Source organism: Lemur catta, chromosome 12 (genome assembly GCF_020740605.2).
Source record: "Lemur catta isolate mLemCat1 chromosome 12, mLemCat1.pri, whole genome shotgun sequence".
Classification (NCBI taxonomy): domain Eukaryota; kingdom Metazoa; phylum Chordata; class Mammalia; order Primates; family Lemuridae; genus Lemur; species Lemur catta.
Window position 1 is genome coordinate 41,193,680 of NC_059139.1, and position 24,718 is coordinate 41,218,397.

Below are 24,718 nucleotides of genomic sequence, written 5' to 3' on the forward strand. Positions count from 1 at the left end.
CTTCAGGGTCAGTATAACAAAAAGACTAGCAGTAGCAATAGCTAGCTGGTATTTACTAAATGCAGACTGTAGCACACTTTTCAGAGATTTTTAGAAGTACTATCTATTTAATCCCTCTCAACACTCTTATGAGGCAGTTAAAATTAATAATCTCATTTTACAACAAAGTACACTGGGGTACAGAAAGGTTGCTTCATAATTGTTTCACGGTGTAAGGACATCCCCATGATCTAAGTGGGAGTCTCCTCTGGACACTCTCTAAATGCTACAATAATAGCATGAAAGGTTTTAACTTTATTGAGTTGTACAAAACCTAATAAAAGTAACCTGGCTTCTAGACCTAATCCTGCATTAAACAGCTGCAAAGTTCTTATATCCCCAAACTACTTTTTTCTCATTTGTAAAACAAAAGGGCTAAAAGCCTGAGTTTTGGAGTAAGGTAGACCTGGATTCCTTTCTAACTTGGTCATTACTTTAATTCATGGACCTGACCAATTTACTTAATTTTCTAGGCCTTCTCTATAAACTGGGGGTTATACTAGTATTTACCCAGTAGGTAAGGATTTATATAAATCTTTAGCTCTGTACCTGGCAGAAGATAGAACTTAATAACTATTAGCAGCTGTGCTGGTCTTGGGTCAAGCTGTCCCTCCACTTTCTACTATGCTCTGTATTTTAAAGAAACAAACCCTGTGGGCTCCATTTCCCAGATTTCTTTGTCAGTTGACTTTTGGTTGGAATTCAGGTAATGGAAGGCACTAGTTGGAGAAGCCAGGTAATTTTTTTCATTCTCCCTCTGTCTCAGGCGGCATTTCAGGCAGAAGCAGAATCTTTTTTGTGGTTCAACTTTAGGCAATAGCTTCATCCTCCCTGCCCTCCCGCCTATGATTCTGGTTTCTGTTATGTGATTCCTGTATTCAGGTTCTGATGAAACTACCTCCTTCCTGTGTCTTGCTGGTAGGAGTGGCAACATCTTCCTGCTGATGCTGACCTATGGGCTTATCAGCCTCTTCCATCTTCCATGTAACCAATTCCCTGCATTAAATTCCCTCTATTTAAATATTCAGAGTAGTTTATATTACTGTGGTTAGATCTTTATTGATACCAAAGTTAATAATGATAATGATGATGATAATATTAAAGTACTTGGGAAACTGAACAGAGATAGGTTTCCACATATTTTTTAGATTTAGGGAAGAAGTTGGCAAATTTGTTCTGTAAATGTCCACACAGTAAATATTTTAGGCTTTATGGGCCACGTGGTCTGTGTTGTGACTACTCAACTGTGCATTACAGTGTGAAGGAGGCCACAGACAATATGTAAATAAATGGTCACGGCTGTATTCCAATAAAAATATTTACAAAAAGAGATGACTGGTCAGATTTGGCCCAGGAGGTACAATTTGTCAACCACTGGTTTGGGGTGTTAACATAATAGATACATCTGTTTGGCAGCGTTTTTCAGAAGAACTAAACTCAATTCATTTTTTGAGTCAATACAGAATTATACCTTTTAAGAACCGATGTTGCAAGAAATATAATCTAATTTGCACAAGATGCTTAGGTTTCCTCTACAATTATCCCGAAAGTTGTCATATAACCTATATAAACATCTACAGAAAGACTGATCAAATACTCTTCAGATAGCTGCAATCATCAGCAGGTTCTTCCTTACTTTCAGCCAAAACCTGCCTTCCTATAACCCAGTGGTCTTTCTCCTTTCTTCTGGATTCACACTGCATATATCTAACTCCTAAACTGAAAGGTATGTAGACCCTGATGGCTTTCCTATGGATACAGCATAACTTATCATTAGTCCTCTTAAAACAAAGCAGCAAGAACTGGCCATAAGTATCTTTTTTTTCATTCATCAAGGATTCATTAAAATGCTTACTATGTGTCAGATATAATCTAGGCTCTGGGATTACACCAAAAGCCAAAAGAGACTAGGTCTCTGCTTTCATGGAGCTTACTCTGCTTGGAGATGAAAAAGAAGAAAAATAAAGCAGGGTAAGGAGATTGATACAGAGGTGGGAGAGAAGTTGTTTTAAACAGTATGGTCAGAGAAATTCTCTCTAAGAAGGTGGCATTCAAACAGAATTAAAAGAAACTAAAGGAATGACTTATGTACCTATCTGTGAAAAGAATCTTCCAGGAAACAGTAAACGCAAAGGCCCTGAGGCAGGAGTATATTTAGGCTGTTCACAGAATAGCAGAAAGAATGGAACGGATTAAGGAAATTAAAGTAGACTTGGGGACTTGATTCCACATCTTTCTGTTTCTAGAATAAATCAGCTAGTATTTTGTTCTCCTGATTTCATTCCATCAGTGAATGCTCTGAATTTGTGTTGATTAGGAATAGGCTCAGGAGGAGTTATATATGCTGATTCAAAAGAATGGAAGCGACCAAAGGAAAGAGTAATTTCTTAAGAAAAAATTATGTAAAATACTTTGTTGTTGTTGTTGTATAGGAATAATAGAGAATTTAAGGAGTAATGCTTTTTAAATTACTTAAGGATAATAAGTGCTGACAACTATGCAGAAACCATACAAGAAAACAGTGGGCATAAGCAACAGATTTTTTATGTAAAGTCTGACAGATTTTCTCCCTCCTAGTGCTAACACTCATCAAGCAACGCTTCTTCGAAAAATCAACCAGCAGGGCCTCACATAAATCAGAGAGATGCAGGTCTCAGCATCTTTTAATCTTAGTGTTTTCAAAGAAATAAAAGAAATTAACATTAGCATCTTTATCATCACATTTTTTTGAGATATCTGTGTAAGTTAACACATTCTATAAACTATCTTGTGCTCAAAACTATCCTGTTTAGAGGCATCTCCTTTTGAATAAACTTAATACTTTTTATTGGTAGATAAATCTACAAAAAGAATCATTCATTGAGGCAAAAGAAATCTTAGCTTCTGCTGATACTTTCCAGTACCATTTCTATTACTGGGGTTCTAATCCTGGTTTTGTCCCAAAGAATAGGGTGATCTTGGCAAGTCCAAAAATCCTTTTGTGCCTTCTTTTTCTCATTTGCAAAATACACTCCAAAAACCTTTATTTTCAAGAGAAATACATCTCAAAATGTCTTGCAAATGAGGACAATTCTGAAAATACTATTTCTTATGGGTAATAAAGAGCGAGAAGTAGGCAAACAATGAAAACTCCTTTGCCTCTTTCCCTTTCCTCTCCACTTCAGACAGGTTGGGAAGATACAATGATTCCTATGGCCTCAAGGAAAATTATAAAATGAGTAAAATTGACATTTTGTTCTCCTACTTCTTTCCCACTTCTGCTTCTTCTTTTCTGCTTTCACACCAAATGCACTTTTGCTTCATCCCTATTATGCTAGACCAGGCTTCCATACTTCCAAAATTTAATTTTTCTTCTTCCTCTCCCAGGAAGGTAACGTATTCTCAGCAGGTTGTACTCTGTTAGTTGAGGGAGTTTGAAATCCAACCCCTGTTCTCTTAGCAAGTCATGGACTTGACAAGGTACAGCGAAAAAGGGATACGTTTTTGTTTGCTCACCCAGACAGGCATCTTTTTCTAACTTACACAAAGATACCACATGGGCTAACAAAAGCCTTGCTTCTTAGGCCCTCTTTTATAACCCACAAACAAAATTCCTGATTCCCTATTTATCAGATATTATACATATCTGACTATCTAATTAAATAATTCATTTAGGGCATTTAACTAAAGTTAAATTTAGTGGTTAATGTGTGCAGTGAATCATCGCAACCCCAGTTTTGATTCAGCTTTCTCATCTTTTTCCCCCTAAATAGTTTCTGATTTTTTTGGCAGTTTCACTGCGCATTTACTTTTTTTTTTTTTTTTTGAGACAGAGTCTCACTTTGTTGCCCCGGCTAGAGTGTCGTGGCGTCAGCCTAGCTCACAGCAACCTCAAACTCCTAGGCTTAAGCAATCCTTCTGCCTTAGCCTCCTGAGTAGTTGGGACTACAGGTATGCGCCACCAGGCCTGGCTAATTTTTTCTATATATTTTTAGTTGTCCAGCTAATTTCTTTCTCTTTTTGGTAGAGATGGGGTCTCGGCTCTTGCTCAGGCTGGTTGCGAACTCCTGAGCTCACAAGCTCCTCCAGCCTTGGCCTCCTGGAGTACATTTACATTTAAAGTAAAAGAAAACAAAGGCCTGATAACTCACATTCTTCAGACAAACTTGAATCTAGGTGTCATGTTTGATACCATAATCTTCTATGCGAGTTTTTAAAATTAAAGCTACTTGTGTATGCCCTGTATAGTCTGAATTTAATTAAAATATCATCTATCTATAACTCATTTCACTAAATCTATAAAAATGTTTAGAAACAAACTTTTACTTTGTCATTTTTTAAAAAGTCTCTTAAGAATAAAATAAACAAGCTCTAGTCTGTGATTAAAAGCTTGTCCTTATTTCTCAAAACATAATACCCACCATAAAATTCTTATTAACCTATGAAAAATACTGATACAGCTCCTGTTATTTTTTGCCATATACAATATGTATATTTATAAGAATAGAGTGGTTGACACATATTTGTTTTCTAATTATAATTTGGGACATGGTTATAAGACTGTTAGTTAATGGATCAACTCTGTACCTTGTCATCACTTACCCCACACCTCTCCCTGGGGGCAAGATCTGTAGTTTCAGAATGTTCTCAGCTATCTGGTTCTGCTGCAGAGTAAGGTTAGACTGGAAGTAAGACAATGTCAAAGGTGACCAAACTCTTTCAGAGAAGCTTACCTTGTCACACCCACCTCCCAAGGGCTCCATCTCTTTAAGAGCACTAGATCAGTAATCAGAAATTCTGTGTCTTACTGGATTCCTTCCATGGTACTAGCATGTTGCTGACTTTTAGTTTCCTCTCTTTAAAAATACTTTTTAAAAATACTTGTCTTTCCTCCTTATAGAAGTGATTTGAAGATTTAATGAGGTTATGTATAAAAATATTGTAACCTACAAAACATAAATGTATATAGAGATAATAACAGCTACTCTATATTGAGTACTGATTAAGTACTAGCATAGCACTATGTGTTACTTCCTTTAATTCTCAACTCTGCAAGTTTGATACAGCCTATTTATATAAGAGTCAACTTAAGTTTAGAGAGGTTAGGTGACTTGCCAAGGTCAAATAGTAACAAGTGTCACAGTCAGGATTCAAACTCAAGTCAATTTAACTCCCAAAGTGCATGCTTTTTGTCACCACAGTCCTACATTCAAATATAGGCTATAATTTTTCCTGCCTACCATAGCCAAGGCAAAAATACTGTTTAATGACCTTAAGCAATTGATTGAAAAAGAAAAAAACTGCTGAATAATATACCCCTCTAGCAAAGCTGACTGAGAATACACCCAAGCACTACATAATCTATACTTAAATTTTAGAACACACTGCAGATGACCCAGAAATCCTTTTACTCCATACATTTTTTATAGCTTTAATGCATAAAGGAGGGAAATGAGCTGTTTAAGATGCAAGAATAATATGACTTTCCATCCCAGCCAAAGTGGAGCTTACATACTTCAACAGAAGTTCTATCCTAGTCATATTATCAAGCAAACATAAGAAAAACACAAAGATTATTTTGGTTTTGGAAAATAACCAAGCACTAGGAAGTTCTTTTTAGAAATGTAGAAAAGTTCTTTTCATAGTAACTATTATTTCTTCCTGAAGTTTTGATGTAAAATTTGGTTTCTAACCATAATATAGGCATACTTTTACTCTTTACAAAAATCAAGTTTTCTAGTAAGGTATTCACAACACTAACCTTTAAATTCTGCTGCTTAAAATAATTATAATATGTACACCAATTGTTACCCTCTTAAAACATTTTGCATGATAATTTTACTCAATGGAATAAAAATTGCTCAGAAAAACAGAAATGCCTGAGTACTGGTCAATATTCTTTTATGCCAGTAAAAAGAAGATTCTATACACATAATAATCAAAAGTCCATTTTTGACCAACTCCTAAGCAAACACTTTTCAGAGGATTGAGCACAGATCTGGGTGCTCATAATGGCTCTACCAGATAATCATGTTAGTTCCTACCTTTGCACATTTATAAAAACTGTCAGGACCTAATCGATCATTTATCTCCATGCCCAAAGAGACCTGTGTCCTCAACCAATGAACCCTTAGCATTATGACTTCCATAAAATTCTGCTCTCCAAACCCAAGTTCCAGTTAATTTAATGGACACAGACACAGTGGCATAATGCTCCTATATTAGCATCCATTCTTTGCTAACTGGAAAATACTGAACTCTTGCTTATATTATTTAATCTTAACTCCCATGAACTCACCCTTCATGATTTACCATTTAATTCCATGTCCTATAACATAGTTTATGTACTAGCATAATGGAAGCTCTTAGAATAGATTTTTAAAATATGGAACTTTCTGCTCTAATATGACACACACATTCATAAAAAAATCTCCTTCTGCAAAACTGCGCACTAAAAATAATGGGCATATGGGAAAAAAATCGGTTAGAGGCAGACGACCCAAAGACAGAGCACTAACAAAAACATTGACAATTCTAATAAACCACTAGCACAATTTTTTAAATACATGGACAATTCCTAACAAAGAAATACTGGAGTAAATATAGGATTTTATCTTTTAAAAAAAGTTGAAATAAGTTAATAAGGAAGGCATATCAGTTGAGGCTGCCGAGTTATAGAGACAAGAGGTCAATGTATGAAGAATAGGCAGAAACACACAAATAAGGACCTCTTACGACAGAGCATGTGATCAAACTGAGCAAAAACAAGAATGTGGGGTGAATGGTCATCATGTACAGTACAAGTTTCCTTTGCTGTTCAGCTGTGTTGATGTAGTTTGACTTCAGCAGATACATTACTTAGTCTCATAAAATAACTCAATCAAGAACTATTTGTGTTGCAGAAACAAGGTTGTAACAGAACAGATTACACCAAAATTTTATATTATCATAGTTTTTTTAGGTTTATGTTGAAAGAATGGAAATCTAAACTATTCCACCAAGCCAACTCACTACTGATGAGAAGGGGAAGAACTTCTGTCAGTATGGGAAGAGAATATCATTACTGCAGTCTGGTACATAGTAAGAGCTCAGTAATTATGAGCAGCAGCTACTTCTACTACTACCCGTACTTCTGTGGCTGCTACTTCTACTACTACCCGTACTTCTGTGGCTGCTACTTCTACTGGTAAAGATGGAAAATTAAAAGAGCTCTGAGGCAGACTTCTGGGGCCTACCTAACATCTATTACTCCCTGCTTTCTTGCTTAACAAAACTATGATTTTTTGCTCAGTAATCTACCTCTCAGAAAAGGTGACCATGTAATCCCATTTTAGAGGCAAATCAGGATTTGTCTAAACCAATTATGGTAATTTCATTCCTTTGCCAATGATGGGTTTAAAGGTGGCCACATGGCCTCCTAGCAAATAAAACATGAAGGAGTCTGCTGAGGGAGCAGGGGAGGAGATCTGGGAACACCATTCCTTATACTTAAGAAAAGACACTAGAACAGCTTATCTTTTCTCTTCCTCTGAATATTGTAAGGGCAAAAGTACTTCAGGTGATGCTCTACTCATCTTTTTGTATTCCCCTTTCTCACAGAATTTGAGCTTCTGGCATTTCCTTCATTAACTTGTCAGATCTTTGCTGATTTTAAATGATTTTTAAAAAATCTTATCCAGTATTTTTTTATTTCAGGCAGAATAACCTAGTCTGTCATTACCCAAAATGAAAGTCTCTCTACATTTATTTCAAAATTGAACTAAGATTGATTTGTTTTTGAGAATTTTTAGATAAAATATTTATAATCTTCTTTATAACAATTATTTTTCTATTACATAGCTAGTGTCTAGCTCTGCACTATCCAACATGGTTGCCACTAGCCACATGTGGATATTCAAATTAAAATGAACTAAACCTAAAAATTTCTGTTTTTCAGTTGCACTTGCTACATTTCAAGTGCTCAATAGCTAATCTGACTAGTGATTACTGGCTGGACAGTGAATACATAGAATGTTTCTATCACTGAAGAAAGTTCTATGGGATAGTACATTAAAGCAGGCCCTAGCTTACACAAAATTATGCTCAGAAAACTTTATTAACTTAGATAGCATGAAAATAAATTTTAGTATGATGGCTGAATTGTCTCAAGTTTGAACTAGTAGAGCCAAGATTAAGGGAAAAAATATCACTAATTATTTGCAAATCCATGATATAATTATGTTAATCTTATATTTAACTGTATCTCCTTATAATTTGCTGAAAGATGAAACAGAAGACAAAGGCAGTAAGAATCAACCCAGCAATAGCAATTTCTAAAATTTGAGCATCTAACATATAGCTCATGAATAAAATGTAACAAGCCTGAGATGTCTGGCATTTTTTTCTTTTTCCGTTACCTGTCATACATTATTAATATTACAGTATATAATACCTATGTTAGGGCCTAAAGGTGTGCCCACCCCTACAAATATAGAATAATGAATGGAATGAGTTCAGAATTGAGAGATGAGTTTGACTTTTTCACTCCTACCCAACAGCCTGATATACAGCAGGTATTCAACTCTTTTACCCTTGTATAAAACCTCTATTCTTCTGAGATTCATACCATTCATCCAAATTGCTATCTAGCTTCACTACTATCTTGCTTAATTAATGAGGGTCACTTTCCCTTATTTATTAATGAGTTTGATACCAGGTTCACAGTCTCATTCTATACTCCGAGTTCTAATATCATCCTTAATGACTTCAACATCCACATGGAAGACTATTCCCCCCACTCACTACTCTTAAAGTTCTTTGAACTCCTTCACCTCCACTCAGGTTAAGCATGCACTCCCGTGGCCACACTCCAGATTTGTCATCATTAAGAATATTCTTACTTGTCATTCCTTAAATTCAAATGCATTCCATTCTCTGATTTCCTCACCTTCTATCTCCCTCATTCTGTTTTTCCTACTACACTGATCCTTTTATTTTTATGGCTTTTTGAAGCTAGGTCCTTAGTTATCTATGTGTTAACCTTTGGACTACACAGTAATTCCTAGTATAGAGCCCATGGCTCAGGACTTCAATCATTCTTACCAATTTCCTTAAATTTTTCTCGACTTTTTTTATTATTTTGTTGTAATCTTGTCTTTCTCCAATCCATTCTCATCTAAAGCATGAATCTGAGGCTCTTTCAACGGTTTCTTAATGCCTCAAGGTAGAGATCACACTTCTTAACCTCCAGGCCTTGCACTTAATTTTCCTCTGTCTAGTGTGCTCCTGTCACTTTTTTCTATTCTGATCAGCTCTGATTTGCCCTTCGCATCTCTAGCTTCCTATGGGAAGGAATCCCTAAATTCATAATTAGGCCAATTCTATATAGCATCCCATCTCATTCCTTCATATCACTTATCACTCTATATTATGATTTTCTGCACCTAAGTAATTTCCAAAGAAATTATAAGGTCTTTAAGGGCAGAGTTGTCTTTCCCACTCTAGCACAGTCTGATATGCAGTAGGTACTCAATTATTTTTTGAATAAATGAATAAACAATGCTGGGAACTTGAAAAGATTATTATAATTGAAACTATATACAATTACTACAAGATATAAGTTTAATAGAATTAAATATGATAAATAAACTACAGAGTGTGTTATAAGGTGATTTGGTAGGAAAATAGAGCAGGGTAAGGAAGACTACGAGGCCCAGAGTTGTAGTGAGTGGGGAGAGTTGCAATTTTAAATACAGTACTTAGGCTACGTCTCAATGCAAAGATGACAGTTGAGTAAAGGTGAGGTGGGAGAGTCAGCCATGCAGATATTTTGGGAGAAGAGTACACAAGACAAAGGGAACAGTCAACGCAAAAGCCCTAAGGTGGGACCATGTCTGGCATGTTTAAGGTAAGAGGCCCAAGTTGCTGGTGCAGAGTGACTGAGGAAGAAAATAGTTACAGATGAGTTCAGAGAAGTAATGAAGACCATATTGCAGGCCTTTGTAAGGGCTTTAGATTTAACTAAAATGGGGAGCCATTGAGGAATTTTAAATAAAGGATAATCTGATTCATTCTGCTTCCTCTATTGAGGACTGTAGAGGGCAAGAGTAGTAAAGAGAAATCCTCATAAGAGGCTACTAAAGTAATCTAGTGAAAGACAGTGACTCAGATTAGAGTGGTATAGTGAAGGTAATAGTAAGAAGTGTCTATGACCTATTTTGAAGGCAAAACCAAAGGAATTTTCTGAGGAACTGGATGTCAGCTATCAGACAGAAAAAGAACTCAAGAAAGACTCTAGGATTTTTTTCCCTAAGCCAAATGCAGCTGACATCTGAGATGGGAAAAACTGCTGGAGGTACAGGTTGTGGAAATATTTGGGAGATAACATTTGGACGTGTTAAATATTAGATATCTATTAAAACTCTATTCAAGTAGTAAAATATGGACCTACAATCCATGAAAGAAGAATCCACGGGCTGAAGATATAAATTTAGGGATAAAATGACAAATAAATGGCATCAAAAGCAAGGAAACTAGATGAGATCACCAAGGAAATGAGTACTGGTAGAGCAGAGAGGAAGGCCAACAACTAATCCCTGGGTAATGTTAAGAAATCAGAGTAAACAGTAGAAACCACCAAAGGAGAAAGCGGAGTAAGCAGTAATGTAAAACAAAAACCAAAAGGTTGTAGTGTCCTGGAAACATTCTGAAAGTCAAATAAGATGAAGATTCAGAACTGAATACTGGATTTAGCAACATGGCAATCATCTGTGACTTGGCAAGAGCATTTCAATAGAATGATGGAAAGAAAAACCTGACAAGCAATTTTAGAAAAATAGAGAGGAACTGGATTCACTAAGCATAGACAAGTCTTTTGAGAAATTTTGTTTCAAAGGGGAACAAAGAAGTGGGAAAATAACTGGCATGGTTTTCTGGTTTGTTTGTTTTTAGACAGGAATATGTTTATATGCTTAAAAATCCAGAAGAGAACAATCATGTACATATTTATGAAATCAGCAAGAATTAAGACAAGAGTAAAGTTGGAGAGCATGAAAGTGACGGATAGTGGGTTAACAGTCCAATGACATGAATTAAAAGCTGCAGTTTTTAGATACAAGGGAGGAAGAATGATCTGGAAAGAGTAATGAGATATAAAGATAGTTAATCCACTTCTAGACCTAGTCGTTCAAGGATGAGGGACAAAACAGAAGCCCCCAGTTTGGAAACTATAAAGGAAGGAGTATCTTCAGAGGAGAGCCAGTTCCACTAGAGCAAAAAGGTGAAGAGAAGAATCAGAGAAGTCCAGGTATGAGGTACTTTGAATCCCTGAGAGCACAAAAGAACAGTTTCAGTCATTGGGCAGGGATGGAAAAAAGAACAGAAGAGGAGATATACAGAGTCTTATTGACTGGATGGCAAGAGATGAGGGATGATGTGGGAGTTTGGGGCTTCTTGCAGTGGAAAACATAAAATGGGACAAAGGGCATAACAAGATTAATTTTGTGGAATCAAGAAAGATAGTGGTGGTGAAGTTGTGGGTGTCGTGGGGCAGGGCAGTTCAGGGGGTGTGTGACTCTGTCTTGATATCTGTTGGGGAAGAACATACTTGCTCCTAGTGCTGGAGCTTTCCTCTTGACCCATGTTGATTGAAATGATGGAGGAAAGGCCAGCTCCATTCATTATTAACAATTTAGAAAATTCATTTGACTCTCACACACATGGATTTCTGATCAAATAGCTTGCAATTTAAAATTTTCCCCACTTTTGTAAGCTAATTTTTCACGGCAGAGTTTGACTTTACTTACATCTGTGTTACAGGAGCGATACCGTTTCCTTTCCCCAAGGCAATATTTTCCACCTCCTGAAGGTCTGAAAAAACATTTTGTTTAACATGTGAATATAATGTATCTATCCATACAAAGAGTATATATATTACTTGATGAAAACATATTAAAGTTTACTTTAAGAAAATATAAAATTTGATATTTTATTAATTATTAAAATAATCGTGTTGGTGATTGATAGCAATAATTATGGCTGTTGAACATAAAAATTAAGGAAATTTACTATGAGTAATTTATAAGACTATTAATTGTCATGATTTATATTCTAAAGAAAATGAATCAATGTATTTTCTAACTATCATACTACTCAGTTCAACACAAGTTTATAAATCACTTTTTTATAATGAAAAGCCATAAATCATATTCAATAAATACATTATCTGATGCTATCGGTTCACCAAGTAAGAAATGGAAAGTTTTTTTTTTTCCATACAGGAAACAAGGAGAGGATACTAAATAACTCTCTGGAAATAGCTTCAGTTCAAAGTAAATAATGCAAAAATAAATTTCTATTTATTTTTTAATAATTTAAAATATTACATGAAGTTTAAAAATTAAATCTAAAAATCAGATGGCTTTGCTTTATATATATTCATTATATTACACTCAAATTAACAAAAAAGATGCCAAGTATTTGATTTACATAAGTAAATTTTTTAAGTATTTAATATTAGGGAAAACCATATGCTATTATTCAAGCATACTGTCATCAAATGGAAAAAATCTAATTTCTTCCTTTAAAAGTGGTCATTCTTTTAAGTATCTGGGTATATTATTTCTCATAGAGCTTTATGCTTTTGTTTATTAATTTACAGTAGCCTACAGATGAACTTAGGCTAATTATTCTGCAAGTATTTTAAAAAGATCAATTCTAAGTTATAATTTTGGCTCACTTGTATCAAAGGGATAATTGAAGCTACATTTTGAATGCCAGTGAATACTCTAAGCAAGGAAAGGAAGAATAGCTCAGCTTGAACCAGCTTGAGAGAAATGTCTTGGTCAGACAAAAACAAGGTAGGAGGGATGGTGGTAGTATGAATGGTTTATGAGTGGGTAACAGGAAGCTCTGTTTAGCAGGAGGGTAATATTAAATAATTGATAGATAGAGGGAGAAAGGAAACACAGAACTAATATAAAAGGAAACAATTTCAAGCTAAAAACAGTAAAAGAGATATTTGGTGTGAGGAACCAAACAGAGGGGTCCTGAGTTAAAATGAGAAAAAATAAAAACAGATCATCTTTTATCCTAGAGGGAGAAAAAAAGGTAGAAGTGTTAGCATAACATCATTCTGCACCAAATATTAACTAGGAAAGAAGGCCCTGACCCTGAGTTCTAGACAAAAATGGGCACTTGACATGCAGCAGCTAAGGAGCAGTTTAGTCTCAAGGAGGACAGGAAAGTACAACTAGAGGAACGGTCCACCTGTAATGGGTCTTGGCATTGGCAGGAGGGAGAAGCAGTACAGCTAGCAAAGAATACTGATGGGGCTGGCCTTGCGCCAGGGGGACTCTGGCTGGAGAAAAGAGTGGTGGGAGAGGAGCAGTCTGACCTGCATAAAACAGTCATGGGGAGGAAAGTGGTGGCAGCTCTGGAAGATGATTAATGGGGGCATGTGAATGGAAACTATTTTAGCACATGGGCAGTATTCTTTTCATTGTGATTTGTGATGCGAATCAAGGCATTTCAACCCTTGAAGTGCTCTCATTGGTCCTTTTAATACTAATGTAGCAGTAATAATTTTATGTGACATGTGAAAAGACCTTAGGTTTCCTGGGAATCATGGTAATGTAGCTAAGACTAGATCTGGATTCATCCATAATTCAGTAGTTTTTGGAGGAGGAAATCTATCTGATTATTATTAGATTAAAAGTCTGGCTATATCTGGGACAGATACACAATACTTGTCCATTTTTTAAATTTTATTTTTAGTTACACAATAGGGGGAAAGGAAGAAAAAGGAAAGTCTGTCTAACAAAGCTTCTCCACTTTCCTATGCCTATTGCTTGTTCTGAAGACAAGCACTTGGCTCACTAGCGAAACGTTTTTACAGATAACATGTGAAACCACAGCTTTGAATCATTTCCAACTGTGTCTTTTTGTTGGCTCCGGCTTACTTTAGCTACTTACGCTGGACTGTCACAGTGTCTTAGGGATGAGGAGACGCCTCCCCCGCAGGTCCTGCTGCACTCTCCCCATAGTGACCAGGGACCCCAGCCCCCATCTATGCTCTGGGGCCAAGTGCCAAAAGGAACACAATCTCCCTGATAACACCACTGCAAGATTTCACAGAAAACACAGAATTAGCTTTTAGGTAGACAGAGCTATCAGGATAGAAATACATAAGGGTCAGGTAATGACCAATTATAGGCTTTAGCATTCTCCCAATAGATAACAGACAGATAGTTCTTTACTGTGTTTAGACATTGGTGAAGGTGCATGTCATTTGCAAATTATCTTAGCTAGGCCGTGATTTATAAATCTCTAACATGTACCATGAGTTCTGAAAAGTCTTCCTTGTTTCTTTTTCCTTGTTTCTCCTCCTTCAGACTTTTAGTGTTTCTCATTATGGAGCTAGCTACAGACCTCAAAGTCTTTTTTAGATATTTTAATATTTTCTTTAAAATTTTCTTTATATTCCACTATTATTAGACTCATGGAATGATAACGCAATATGGAAAGTTCTCCAGTAAGGAATTTTTATGATGGTAATTGCTCTTTCTTTAAAGAAAAAAAAAAAGACCAGTTGAGGCTACAATAGTAAAAGAATGTGTTGTGGCATTTCATCTACATGAGCACTGCAGACATAATAAAAGTTATGCCAAGACATTAGGGACTGGGTACAAAAAAACCCTTATATACATGGACTAGCCATGTGTATGGCCCCTGCATGAACATATGTACTGGAATTCTGCTCAGTTCTACTCTCTGCAATAAACCGCACATACTGCACCTAAGCAGAAAGCCAGGAATAATTTATTGAGACACAGACATCACATAATCAACTCATAACTCCCGCATAATAAATCTTATTTGCAGAATATGGCAAAATGAAAGTCTCTTTTTAAACCAAGCATTTGTAGGCTTTTATTGGTACATTTCTCTGAATTATCAAACTTTGACAAACTGTATTCATGCTATGAAAGGCATCTGTTTATATGAGTAACAATAGGGAATATAGTTATTAGAATTGAATAAATGTCAGCAATATTAGATTGTTAAATAAAAATTCAACTTTATATTAAAATGTAAAGGGATTATGACATGTGATGCTTAGAAAGTGATCAGTTTATTACACTAATTATATCACCAAGCTTTGTGGGTTGGATACCCCAGAATTCTTTCACTTTTCACCTTCTTCACTGCTAACACTCTAGACCAAACTGGCAAATGGAATGGCTTCATACATGGTCATTCTGTCATTATTTTTTTCTACTAGAATCTATTTTGCAGTGACCATTTAGAGAGATCTTTTAAAAACATGTTACCATATCATGTCTTTTTTTTTTCCTTAAAAAACCTCAGTGGTTTCCTACTTCCCTAACATTGGTCAACAGTGGACTTAGTGATCTAGCCCCTGCCTCCTTCTTTAGCTGTCTCTCTTGGACAGATGACTCCAGAAATACACTGGACTTCTTCCTTCATACACTAAGTTTGTTCCCTCCTCAGGGCATTTGCATTTGCTGTTCCTTCTGGTAATGCTCTTCTCTCACTTCCTTATATGCAGTCTTATCATCTTCCCGTCTCAGGTCAAGTGTCATTTCAACAGAGAGCTCCATCCTTTACTACCCTTATTCTGAAACGGTACCTTACCATCTTTTCCTGCCCTACTGTCCCCTCCCGCCAGGATATAATAGTTTATATTACCTCTTGTTTTAGTTCCCTCTTACCACTAATTTTAATTACCCTGTTTATTTTTCAAATTACTTCTGTTTCTCCTGAGACTGTAAAATCCTTGAGAGCCACATGTGGTAATTTAAATTTAAATTAATTAAAAGAAGAAATTCAGTTCCTCAGACCCCCTAGCCACATTTCAAGGGCTCCAAAGTCACATGTGACTAGTGGCTACTTTGTTGTTTTGCTTTGTTTTTGTTTTTGAGACAAGTCTCACTCTGTTGCCCATGCTATAGTGCAGTGGTGCAAACCCAGCTCACTGTAATCTCGAACTGCTGGGCTCAAGCAACCCTCCTGCCTCAGCCTCCTGAGTAGCAAGTACTATAGGCACCTGCCACCACACCCAGCTAATATTTTAAATTTTTTTGTAAAGATGGAGGCTCACTAGGTTGCACAGGCTGGTCTCCAGCTCCTAGCTCAAGAGATCCTCCCACCTCAACATTTCCATCATCATGAAATGTTTTATTGGAAACAATGAATGCCTAAGATGGTGCCTGGCACACAGTAGGCATGTAACAGAAATTTACTGGCTGAACGAACTGGAGATAATAATTAGCAAATAAAAAAAGTCAAATTTATATTTGCTTCCCTGATAGTTGGTAAAAAATAGGCAACCAGTGAGTTTTAGTAGTTGTAACAGCCTAACAGATTTTTTAGAGGGGTGCTGAACAATTACCATTTGTCTATAAAAAATTAATCAAGAGGAACTCAAAATATGGTTGGCCATAAGGAAGAACATTCTAACCCTAAGTCTGATAAATATTAAAATAGGATATTAAGAAAGATTATGAGTTTTGAACAATGCAAATTTCCATGAAGAAAAAAAAATCCATCTGTGCAAATGATGAAGAGGGAGTTGGCTAAAGCAATAATATGGTACAACTCTTGGATTGGCACTGCTGATAATATATTCTTGAGAGGGAGAAAATGTTCCAGCTGATAAGTTTAAGACTTAGTTGGTCTTGAAGACCAACAATTTTTATAATATACCAATTGCATTAGATCTTCACCTATACAAAAGCTGCAACAATGGACCAAATAATCTCAGTTTGTGTTTTTGTTAGTACAAGTAGCTGTGTGTAAGAATATTTATGCCTACACCCACTTTCCTATGCAAATAACTGAGCAGTGTAGTCCTGGCCAGCAATTAACTGATACTTTTCATTTGCAATTAATGGGAACTGACAAGTTTAGAAACAAACCTTAAAATTTGCCTATTTTTTCAAGTTGGAAGCTTAGCATTATTGGTTTCAAATAACATTAAATCTTGATTTTACATTTATTTAATATAATCACAGAGTTGCAACTAAAACTCAAAGGAACTTTAGAATTCAGGTAGTCTAAGCACTTCATTTTTTCAGATGAGGAAACCAGGAGTTGACTTGCCCAAGGTTACTTACTAGCAGAAAAGGGATTATCTGTCCAAAAATACAAAAATCCATGGGAAAAAAATAAATTAAAGGTGTAGGATTATATGTTTGAAGACATTAAAGAATATTCCAATATACTTTACTGGATTGCTTTCATTACATAAAATATAAAATAACACTGGAGATTAAAAAAAAAAAAAAAAAAACTCAGCTTGGTGGGAGAATTGCTTGAGGCCAGGCACTTGAGACCAGGCTTGGTAACATAGGGAGACCTTGTCTCTATAAAAACTAAAACAAAAAACAAACAAACAAACAAAAACCCACCAAAAAACCACTCAGCTGTACATACACGTTATGTCAGACCTCCTGAGTATACCCAAGATTTGTAGAGAAAAAATTTCAGTTTTTTCATTTTTGAAGGAATAAAAAAATTGTGAGAAGCACAAGAATACTGAAAGATGTAGGTTCTAAAGTATTTAATAATATTACTACACGTTTCTAGGATGTTCACAAAATGTAGGGCAGTGAGAGAAGTCACATACATTCTTTTGTTTTTCTTTTAAAACTCATTCTTAAGGTAACATATAAATGTAATAGTCACTTTGAAAAATGCTACTCAGTTCTTATCATTAATTAATGTATACACCGAAGTAATAGTTCATAAGTGGTTTGCTAGAAGACCTTTTATTGCATAAATTCATGCTTTGGTTGTATCTATTCCATGGAGCTATCACATAATAGACAATTATATCAGAAAGTTAAATAACAAAGACTAATGGGCAAAGAATTAATAACAATAATATAAGTATTAGTCATCCAGCAGATGACAAAAGACTAGACTTTAATTTGATACTAGTTAACAAGTTAACAACTTTAGACTGTGTAGGGAACTTTGTTACAAACCTCAGTTCTCATTCTAGCAGTATCTTTGGTCCAAAGGAAGTCACTTGCTTTCTTTTCTTTGGTTTCCTAACTATAAAATGGGGACTAATTTTAGTTCTCTATTCCAATATGGTTTGGATTAGGACAACTTTAAAAATTAGTTCAATGTATACATAACTTCAAAGAAGTTAAATTAATGAAACAATTTAATTTTGATCTCTGGGAGAAGTTCTGTGTTTTGTTTTGTTTTCCCCCTTTGTCTTTATAGAAAAGGATCTCTGGAATTCTTGCTACTTCTCTCCTTTGATAGTAGTAAATATCTTGATGTAGTATATGATTTTAAGAGAAGAAACTTATTTAACTTCATAAAAGGGATTGAAGAAACTCATAGGGGATTTCATGTGGATCAAGTGATTTGAGCTCCTCTTCAAGATGACTGCATTATCAATACAGATTAAGATTTTAATATGTGTAAATCATGAATCGAATAATTAGAGTATACTAAATAAAGCAACTTGCAGTATATAAATCCTATAAGCACATAAAGATGAGATTTTGAGTGTTCTATCATCTATTTTTATCCTTTTTTTCTTTCATCTATAAAAGCTCTATTTCCAGAGGCATAGAATTTTGCCTTATTTCTTAAACTAGGGAAGTTAAATATGTAGATGCAAACTAGTTTCTAATCTTTACTCTCAAAGGTTATATCCAAACTATTCTAAATAATAGTCTTGGTTACTTCAGCCTAAATTATGCAGATAAATTGGCTAAATTTGGCAATCCTTTTGCTAATTTGGGTGTGTTTAACCACATTCAGAAAGGTAAAAAAAGTGAAACCATCACATTCTAAGAATAAAATCTCATATTGTTCATTCTTGCATTCCTTCTAAATTAAATAAATATGTTTTAAACACTATCTAGAAAGATGGCTTACTGCAGTGAGGCTTTAAAAGCCTTCTTAAGAAACACTATTATTAAATACCATCTCTTGCTATTAGACTACTAAATTTCATGGCCTACATTAGGGAATTGTCTTTAAGGAAGATATACTAATATTATAGATCAAACAATCTAACTTTGAGAATTTGTCGTATATCGACAAAGGAATATTTCAAGACAAGTATATGCAGTATTTTTAAATATTGTTTTTTCTTTTTAACTGGAACCATTTTAGGATGTGATTATGGTATACTTCTTAACAGCTAGCCTTGGTCCAGCCAGCATCTGAAACGAGAGACTTCCAAGGAAATTCTACAATTTTAAAGGATGTTATACTGGTGATTCAATACAGAACATTCTTCCTAAGTCAGAAGAGCTGAGGATTGGAGCACAGCACTATTAAAAGCCTTAACTTTCCACTGTGCAGGTGTGGGAATGGTAAAGCTACATTTCAGCCCAAATTCTAAATCAGAATTTGTCATCCCATACTATTAGGTCATTAAATATGCAATGTCTGTCTTCGAATCTAAAGTGTAGTTTATTATATCTTAAACAAGAAGCAGTGCAATTAATCAAGGTATGTGCCTAAACTATCGACACAGTTTTGCCACCTTAATGGTAGCTTGTTTATGCCAGCAGTGAAGAAGCCTGAAGAGCCAGTGGTGACAAAGTTGCGAAAGGCGTTTCCCACAGCTTGTTGAGAATTGAATATTTTTCCTTGCAAGAAGTGGTCCAAAGCCTGCCAAGAAGTGGACATCAGTTGGTGCAAGGTCTGAGGAATACAGTGGATGACAGAGTTTCCAAGGCCAGCTGCGGTAGTTTGAGCAGTGTAGTTTGTGCAACATGTGGTCGAGCATTGTACTGCAAGAGGATTGGCATGTCCCTATTGAGCAATCTCAGCTGCTATATATCGATTGACCAGGTTTCATGAAGCTGTAGTGGATAATACCAGTGCTGGACTACCTAACAGACACCAGCTTTTTTTGATGAATATTCGGTTTTGGACTGTGTTTCGGCACTTCACCTTTCTCCAACCATTGCGCTGAATGCTTGCGATTGTCAAAAAGAATCCATTTTTCATCACATGTAACAATACAGTGGAGAAATGGTTCATCTTTATGTCGTGACAGCAAAGAAAGGCAAGTTTTGAGATGATTTCTCTTCTGATGCTCTTTAATTCATGAGGTACTCTCTAAATAGCTTCTTTGCCTTGATGATTTGCTTCAAATGGCCCAATATTATTGGAATAGTAACGTCTAATCTTGCTGCTAATTCACACATAGGTTGAGATGGATTCACTTCCACTACAGCTTTCAACTCACCATTATCCACCTTGGTCTCAGGAGGCCCACATGGCTCATTTTCAAGATTAAAATCACCAAAACCAAACTTCTCAAACCATCGAGTTACTGTGCATTCATTAGCTACATCCTTCCCAAACACTTCATTAATATTTCTAGCTGTCTGCACAGCATTGGTTCCACAACAGAACTCATATTCGAAAATAACACTAATTTTTGACATATCCATGGTTTCACAAAAATTGCTCTAAAAAAATGTGAAAGATAATCACAAGCCAAACCATGCATTTGAAAGAATGAGAATGTACCTTCACAATAAAAATAAAAAAAGAAGTGTCAAAGTGAAATGTCACCGATAGCAACTGTCAAACTTAGTACTTAAGGAAATCAGATATTTCATACTTAGTAACCTAATATTTAAATTTCTAGAGCAATTAGAAGAACTATTCTTGCTTCACTTCCTGCGTTTACAGTTTGGGACCCAGTCAAAACATATATTCTACCCTATGTGATTAATATCTAAGGCTGCAAATGTCCTATTATATATATTCAGTGTTTTAGAAGGCATTTAATAAACCTCTTCTAATCCAGCCCTATGTTTCCCATGCAAAGCTATTAGGGATCAATGTCACTTATATGTAAGCCCACATACTGGACTATATCCCTAATTGTGTCCTGTAGAATCATTAAATCAACCTTTTGGTAATAAGCCAAGTATTTGAAACCTTCTTTGCAGTCACCAACAGGGATTATAAGGATTGAGTTTTGATTATCCTTAATATCCTGTTCAGTAACAATGCCAACACTACTATCGAAGATTTTACAACCTAAATCCTTATTTACTATTTCATCAAATATGGCATCCCTCTGATTCCTTTCCAAAGGGCTATCACTGATGCTATATCCAAAGCAAGTTCTCTGGCTCAAAGTAATATTGATTGATTTGTAGGAGACTGACCCATGGACACACAGTACCAGCGCACTGTCTGGGCTCATCAAATTTCCTCCTTTGGTTAATGCTACTGTCCCTGAGCACATCCATTTAGACCATATGGTTCTTATTCAATCCGTGAATGGCTTATTCAGGCAAACATCCAATGGCTGTAATACCGATGTCAGACCCCCCAGGACTCATGCAAAGATCAGTTTTTAATTTTTTGGCCATATTTCTTACTCCATCTGCTAAATGTGCATGGAACAGTTCCCATACTTACATGGAACATTTGTGGAACTGAGCCCCTGGGCAGGGATCCCATATCTTTTGCAGCCAGAGTTTGACAAGATCATCATGGATTCAATCCTTTGGATATGTCTATGCTATCAGTTGAGCAACATTTCTACTCCCTTCCTTTTTAAAAAGATTTATTCAGAAAACTATGAGAAGCTTTCGTTTTATTCTTCTGGCTAGACAGGGTATAGGTTCTTTCTTGTTCTTTCTGATGACAGTCGTTTTGAAACTCAGAGTTAAGATCAGAGGTCATGGATATTCCTTTTATGACTCTGAGACACATGAACTCATGTTTATACTCTTTACCTGCCAATTAAGACAGTCTGGCAAAGAATTTTCTGCCCACCATCATCTAAGACTGGCAAACAATAACAAAAAGTAGTGATGATACTCTAGCAATGTATAGCACCTTCCCTCTAAGGAAGCCCACAAACAGCTTGCTGAGGTATTACCTCATTCTCTATGAAATATGTAGAAATTGGTTTTCTCTCATTTTACAGCAGAAAGTCATTATTTTACCAATCGTCACAAAATCATATATTCTTAGCTCAATGTTCTACCCATATTGCCTTCTTATTTGTGATTCCTAAGATAAGAAACAATTATAGGTTGAAAATGAAAAATCTATTTAGTACTAAAGGGTAAAATACATTGATCCATTTTATTCTTGTGACAATGAGAACTTGCTTTTTTTCTCTGCAAGATTTCTCATCTGAAGATAAAATAAAATTAGAGGCAGTGCAGAGGGGCAAAGATTTCAACTCTGGAATCAGAAAGACCTGGGCTGGAATCTTAGCTATGCCCTTAAATTGCTGTGTAATCTCAGGCTTTTAAGTCTTACTTTTCTCATCTGTAAAATGGAGTTAAAATAGTGCCCACCTCATGGGATTTTTGTTAATATTAAACAGAAGAATGGCTGTAAAGCACCTAGCAATATGTGCCTGGTACAGTGTAAGTAATTATAAAATATTAATTATCATTGTCATCACTGTTACTGGGAATGTCAACTATTTTTAGATAGCAAGTATACAGACTAACTGCACAAAGTTGACTAGATCAATTGAAAATTCCATTTAATTTTGCCACTAGATCTTTACTAGCTCTTTGCATAGGTGTTTTGCTTTGGGTCAAAATTCTGAGCTCTGGTTTAATTTCCAGATGATATAGCACTAAGAGTAAGAAAATCTGCATTTGGCAACAACATCAAAAAATCCTTCTTTCTTAAGGAAAAAAAAATAACAGAAATTAACATCAACAACAATTTATAAAGGTGATAACGTGTTAAATACAGTTAGTGAAAGATAAATAAAAAATAAATTAAGATTTGTTCAGCTCACATGTCTAATTTTTGAAGAGTTTTTTCTTTTTTCCTTAAACATGCAGGTTGATTTAGTTCTCTGAAAGCTTCTTCATAAATTCAAAGTTAATGATAGGGATATTTTGAGGGTCATTTAGTGCTCTATCATTTTCCTTTCTAGAAGTCTGCATTATATTTGTTTTTTCATTCCTTCCTTCATTCATTCATTTATTCTAAGACTTGTTAGTGCCATTCCTAAAACTGTCTTTCATGTCTCTGGAAGAATGACAATATTTGTTTTGTAGTTTAATTTTAGATGGTGATATCCAATACATTGACCTTATGGCAGTACACTCTTTTTTTTTCTTTGCTTTTGCTTTTTTTTTTTTTTAAAAACAACCACCACCACCATCACCTGGGAATGACAGTACACTCTTATGTTGTGAATATAAATGACCCCTTGACACACAAACTTTGCTACACTCACAAGGTTCTTAAACAGTTTTTCACGGAGCCCACAAAGGTATGTTAAGAACTGGCAAAGGCCCACAGACAGGGTAAGGGGCAGGCAAGGGCTTTTTAAACTATAGCATTTCCATTTTTTCAAATACATGTATTAGAATTCTATAGACTTCATTTGAAGCAAGGATTTAGGGATCAAAAAGCTGACAACCATTAACCTAGATTAAGAATGTGAATCTTTAGAAATCAAATACAGTTTACTCCATTTTATTCACTTTCTCTTATCTGTGCTTATTCTTATTTATGCTTAGAATAATTATATTTCCCCTCTATTTGCTTATCTAAATTTAAATCAACACTGTTAGCTTTAATATTATTTGAGAGTGTTTTCTAAGTATCTCTCAAATTGTAATTTCTAAGAAATATGTCATCTCTATCATATATATGCATATAGCTATAAGATATGACATTTGGCTGGATGCAGTGGCTCACACCTGTAATCCCAGCACTTTGGGAGGCCAAGGTGGAGGATCACTTGAGGCCAGGAGTTGGAGACCAGCTTGGGCAACATATCAAGACCCCGTCTCTACAAAAAATGAAAAAATTAGCCGGGCACAGCGGCACACACTTATAGTCCTAGCTACTTGGGAGGCTGAGGCAGGAGGATCACTTGAGCCCAGGAGTTTGAAGCTGTAGTGAACTATGATTGCGCCACTGCACTCGCGACCCTGTCTCCAAATTAAAAAACATAATACATTTGAGGGTCCTGCTATTAAGAATAAATGATAAGATATTAAATATGTGTTACTATATAAATGATTGGTGGAGTTGAGCTATGTGTTCTCAGCCACTACACGTGGTTTACTTATTTGGAGTGATTACATAATTTATAGAATGCTTATAGGAGGGCTCTGAGGTACCTGAAAGAATGAATTATTTATGCTTTTGGTTAAAAAATAAAGTAAGATAAAAAGAGACAACAGACCTAGTGATATAGTAGTATTACTCTAGGCAAATAGAAACTGGACCATGGACTAGATCACAACAATAATAATCAATGGCAAATAAGGAAATATTCTCACTATGACTTTCCCTCCTTATAGTTGTATATTTCTTCTAAGTACAGATTGATGTAAATTGCTACTTGTCGTTGACAAGAATTACTGGTTCCAAAATAAACAATAAATTGTTCAACAATGCAGTTTCTAATATTTCCTATTACTTCAGTGAAAAAAATAGAAGGAATTTTTGGTAGTGTGTGAATTTCTCTGTATTTTTATTGGCTACTTACAAAATCTCAAAAAAAGATCCTTAATCCTTTTTAAATGATCCTATCAATTCATATATTTAGCATCATTTACCAACATTTCCAAACTCAGCATGGAAAAGCCATCAACATGGCACTAGGTCATGGGTTCTGAATGAAGCCGTCAGCAAGGATTAATAAACTGTGACAGCTGCCCAAGAGCTTTCATTCTTTTTATTTAAACATCAGATTGCAAGCTGA

The 24,718-nt window shown here is 35.5% G+C and overlaps 1 protein-coding gene across 1 annotated transcript in view; it reads right to left on the reverse strand.

Moving 5' to 3' along the window:
* Window positions 1-24,718, reverse strand: part of ADAMTS6 (ADAM metallopeptidase with thrombospondin type 1 motif 6) — a 263,647-nt gene that overhangs the window by 69,836 nt on the left and 169,093 nt on the right. Inside the window, exons 12-13 of the mRNA XM_045566295.1 lie at window positions 13,969-14,114; window positions 11,802-11,865 (exon numbers count right to left, since the gene is read on the reverse strand). Of these exons, the coding sequence (XP_045422251.1) occupies window positions 11,802-11,865; window positions 13,969-14,114 (210 nt within the window). The remainder of the gene's footprint in view (window positions 1-11,801; window positions 11,866-13,968; window positions 14,115-24,718) is intronic.